The sequence below is a fragment of the Cibotium barometz genome, chromosome 34 (assembly GCF_041138505.1).
Source record: "Cibotium barometz isolate CiBa-2024 chromosome 34, ASM4113850v1, whole genome shotgun sequence".
Classification (NCBI taxonomy): domain Eukaryota; kingdom Viridiplantae; phylum Streptophyta; class Polypodiopsida; order Cyatheales; family Cibotiaceae; genus Cibotium; species Cibotium barometz.
This window is the reverse complement of record NC_141079.1, coordinates 40,896,573-40,901,406: the sequence shown is the minus strand read 5'-3', so window position 1 is coordinate 40,901,406 and position 4,834 is coordinate 40,896,573. Positions and strand designations below refer to the sequence as shown.

Sequence of the window (4,834 nt, the reverse complement as noted above, 5' to 3'; positions counted from 1 at the left end):
CTTTCCATCTATCAAACTTTGCCTTGCCTGCTGGTATCCTTTCATCTATCAAACTTTGCCTTCACTTTTTCCATTACCTACTGCCATCTCTGTTTCGTGGTCACTCCGAATCCCATGGAAATACCCAGTAGTCTGAACACTTGCCCCTCTTTGATGACTTGACAGATATTCGATTTTAAATTGGCATTTTGAAGCGATGATGATGAATAAACGAAACGGGCTGGGCCAGTCACCGTCCACTCCACTCCTTTTGTCAGGACCGTAGGGCATGCAGCCTTGAAGGTAGAAGCATGTACGTGGGCCCTTGGGATCCTTCTCGTGCGAAGGGCCAATGTAGACTCGCCCCTGGTAGACGATCATAGATGGGCAATGTACATAAAGTGAGAGACGTGGGCAGTTGTGTTACGTACTGAGTGCGAGTGCGTGCGCGTTGTGTGTGTGTGAGAGAGAGAGAGAGAGAGAAGAGAGGGAGAGCTCAGAGAATCATGGAGCAAGACGAGGTCCGTGCTTTCAAGAAAGGCTCCTGGACGCCCCCGGAGGATGAATTGCTGTTAGCCTTTGTGAGGGAGCATGGTGTGGGCAATTGGAATACTGCGCGCTTGCACTACCCTGACCTGCAGCGCTGCGGCAAGAGCTGCCGCCTGCGCTACTTCAATCAGCTGCAGAAGGGTCTCCGCAAGGGGCCCTTTACCCCTGAGGAGGAGCGCGTCACCACCAGAGCCCACGACCAGTACGGCAACCAGTGGTCCAAGATCGCCGCCCTGGTACGTAGCGCCCAAGAATCAAGAATATGCTCCGGAATCGATCAAGAATCATGCAGGTAATGTTATGCATAATACTAAGATTATTCTCGCTAATGTATGGTTATGGTGGTGTCGACAACGCAGCTCCCTGGTAGAACCGACAACGCAGTAAAAAACTACTGGAACATGCGGCGCAAGCGGCTCATGAAGCGTCGAGCGCTGGCTGCAGGAGCGCCACATCCCAAAAAGCAGCTCCACGCCGCTCCCCTCCAGTTCTTTCCTGGAAGGGATTACTTCACAAGTAATTACCAGTGCTTCGCCACAGCCGCATGCTCGGGTGCTTCTGCACCTGCAATTATTAGTGGCAGTGCCGATAATTCCTGGGGCAGCTACTGTCTTCTTCAAACTCAAGGGAGATCTTGCTGCTCCCTGGTGGATGGGTACCAGCAAGAGAAGGCGGCTACTGCATTTACGAACAGCACTCCCTTGGCCGTCGAAGGGAGCCCTGATCTAATAGCTGGCTTTCTATATGGCCACAACAATCAAAACACTGCAGCCTCTGCTGGTTTTTACCATCAAGCTGCTAAGCTCCCTTCAGTTCAACTGGCTAGTAGCCTACAGGCCAGCAATTCACCATCCAGCAGCAGCTTTAGCCCAGTGCATGACACTAGAAGCAGCACTGATAAAGACCTCCACGAGGCCATCTTGTCTAACTATGGCGCCTCTATTACACCCAGGTGCAATCCGGGTGAGTACTACAACGTTGATCCTTACCAGCTCCTGATGGGTGCAGGTGGGCAGTACGCCTTACTTGAGGAACACTCTAATGTGAGCTCATCTTCCTGGTCCTCTAATCCAAGCTGTGTGCAATGCATTGAACAATGCTACTCACCCAAGTCCATTCCCCTTAACATAGTGGACGTTTTGGAGCAAGAAACCACGCCCTACTGCATTGATGGTACTCTTGAGAGTGTAATAGTCTCTCGTGTAGTTCAATGAGTTCAAGTTCATGTATGAGGCATGTGTTATGTATGACTGTAGCATCATCATGCAGTTGAAGGCTGTAAGTGAGTCATGAGACTCAGTGCTATGTGCTTGAATCATGCATCCTCTACGTTAGAGTGTCTGTGGCAGCTTCCTCTTAAAGACTTAAAAAATGTGGCATGCCTTCTTTTCTATGTCTCTTACATGATGCAAACATGTCTCTCACTATCATGTGTAGCGATGCAAATCGAGCACAATCAAGACACACTATAATGGATAACTTGGTGCATTTGTATCTAAACCTTGATTGATTAAAACACCAACATAAGTGCTGATAAATATAAACCAATTGTTGACGAAATTACCAATGCTTTTTGGGTTTAAAAAAATAAAATGTCAATTTCATGGTATGGATATACATAGGTTGTCAACTTCTATGAAATCACACATTGAGAAATATGGAGCAAATCTTGGTATATAATTTTGGCAGTTTTTTTCATCATAACTCACGTACTGATAATTAGCACTCTCCTAATTTTTTTAATAACTAGTTTATGACAATCTAATAACTAGCACTCTCCTAATTTTTTTAATAACTGGTTTATGACAATCTAAAAAATTTAGCATAGATAAATGTTTCTTGATGAATACCGTAGGACCTCATAAAGGGGTATAAGAAGACCCGCTTTTTTTCCTCAATGCCTTTTCTAAAAACCGGCAACAATTGATTGCTAACATTCCAAAATGCTTGAAGTGCTAGTCACCAATGCCGAGCAAATTTTTCAAACTCAATTGGGCTTTTACATAGAGCTAAAAACACCAGTTGCCAGCATAGTAACAACGAAATTTTTTTATTTCAGGGCTACCAACCAAGGCTTTTGTTTAGTCAAAAAAAAAGCGACATGCTAATAAAAAACGTTTCGCTTCTTGTATGGTCAATTGCAATCAAGAATGCGATTACAAAAGCATATTTATAAGTTTTATGCATCCAAACAGCAATGCCTAAAATGAGTACTCAAATCACTAGGAATCCTCATATTACCATATTGAAGAGTTTGGAAAAATCCCAAAGACTTTAGGAATTTTGTTTTCAAACTACTTTTTGGTGTGTTTTTAAATATACAAATATAAAATTTGTCAGAGAATGTGCATTCACAACCTACACTTTAACCTCTTTCCAATGATATGTCACACATGAGAGGGGTTTGACAAAAGGTTAAAAAGGTTCACCATGGTCCTTCTTTTACAATCTTATAAAATGAGAATTGGGATTTTTCCAAATTCTCTAATATGGCAGTGGACCTCTTCCTGGACCACTTCTATACCATTCTACATGAGAATTCAAGGTACTATATTTTAAATGCAAGGCAAGACATTTGCATGTGTATTTACATGTGTCACTACATGAATATACCCCTCAAATATCAGTAGGAATCCTCCTCTTTCTCGACTTCTATACCATTCTGCAAAAGAATTCAAGATACTATAGTTTAAATGCAGGGCAAGACATTCTGCAAAAGATTTCAAGGTACTATAGTTTAAATGCAAGGCAAGACATTTACATGTGTAACTACATGAATATACTTGTAGTTAAGTAGGCTAGATAAATGGATTTGTTGTTCCTTCCACCCCTATCTATACAGATGTGTAACTTACATGAATATACTTGTCGTTAAGTAAGCTAGATATGTGGATTTGTTGTTCCTTATACCCTTAGTGTCTATTTTGTCATAAATTGTATCTATAAAGTTCACATCAATATTCATTATCTATGGAACATCTATAAGAGGAACACCCTCCTCCACTAGAAGTAGGGCAAGATCCTCTAGAAGAGGGGTGCCTTAGAATGGTGCCTAATTAGAGTGGTATTGCACGTTCCCCCAAGAAGGGAGTTATATTCCCTCAAGAATGGAGTTACAATTTCCCCAAGATAATATTGCGCGTAACCAATGTGAGAGGCCTTGAAGTTAGATTTTACAACCAATATACATGTGTCATATTCTTCAAATGGAATAAACTTTACAAGTGGGGGAGTTACCATGCCCCTAAGAGTAATATTGTACATAACCAATATGAGATGCCTCCTTGAAGTTGGATTTTATCACCAGTATGCATGTGTCATATTCTTTAGATGGCATAACTTGACTACAAATAGGCTTGACATGTGCCCAGCCACTTGCAATTACCTTTTATATATCTACTTACCACTCAATCAACTTAGCTACTATGAATCAAATACAAATATAAGAGGCTTTACGCCTCTCTATCTTATGTACATGGAAATGTTTCAAGCATACAACATAACAAAACATTAACGAAGTATCAATGAATCATTTCGATAAAGATCATATGAGTGGATCATGTTAATGAGAGGAGCATAACAAAGATCGTGGAATCTCAAGAAATTTAGCTTAGAGCTAGGTATCATTTTTGTTCTCCATTTCATGGATGTGAAGAGAGGAAGAAAAAAAAAAGTGGAAGAAGAAGCTATGCATGGCTTCTTATTCTTGTTCACATGCATGACACATTGGGGAATTAACCATACATCGTCTTTTCCTCCTCCTCCTCCTCCTCTTCTTCTTCACATGCATGAGGAGGAGTAAAAGAAGAACCATGCTTCTTTTTCCTCCTCCTCCTCCTCCTCTTCTTCTTCACATGCATGAGGAGGAGTAAAAGAAGAACCATGCTTCTTTTTCTTATTCTTCTTGTTCTTCTCATGAGTGTGAAGAAGTAGGCATATGGTTACTTGTTTTTTTTCCCCTTTTTTATTATATAGGAAGGAGGGACATTTAGGAGTAAAAGAAGAACCATGTTTCTTCTTCTTGTTCTTCTCATGTATGTGCTTAAAGAAGAAGGCAAATGGTTACTTGTTATTTTTCTTTTTCTTCTTTACTATATAAACTAGGGCCATTTATAGTTGGGAGATGGAAAGTATGTCAGTATGTACAAGGAGGTGATGAGAGGTTGGTATTGAGAGTTTGTAAATTGGAGAAGGGGATGATGCTGGCTTGAATATAGGTGATGTAGAGGGTGACAGTTTTTAGACTCAAGAACATGTTTTGTGTATGAGAGGAGGGTCTGTAAATAGTAGAAGAGGATGGTGGTCT

General features: G+C 41.2%; 1 protein-coding gene across 1 annotated transcript; it reads left to right on the top strand.

Annotated features, from left to right (window-relative positions):
* The first annotated feature begins 459 nt into the window (after nucleotides 1-459).
* Nucleotides 460-1,808, top strand: LOC147619025 (uncharacterized). Its single transcript, XM_086774523.1, has 2 exons — nucleotides 460-764; nucleotides 888-1,808. Exons 1-2 carry the CDS (start codon nucleotides 486-488, stop codon nucleotides 1,740-1,742), a joined length of 1,134 nt encoding a protein of 377 aa, XP_086630649.1. The 5' UTR covers nucleotides 460-485; the 3' UTR covers nucleotides 1,743-1,808.
* The last annotated feature ends 3,026 nt before the right edge of the window (nucleotides 1,809-4,834 follow it).

What these genes read in the sequence shown, in the direction of transcription:
- LOC147619025 (XM_086774523.1), top strand. Translation starts at nt 486, where the DNA reads ATGGAGCAAGACGAGGTCCGTGCTTTCAAGAAAGGCTCCTGGACGCCC. An exon ending in GGTCCAAGATCGCCGCCCTG is followed by an intron (nt 765 to 887) that starts GTACGTAGCGCC and finishes TCGACAACGCAG; the next exon opens with CTCCCTGGTAGAACCGACAA.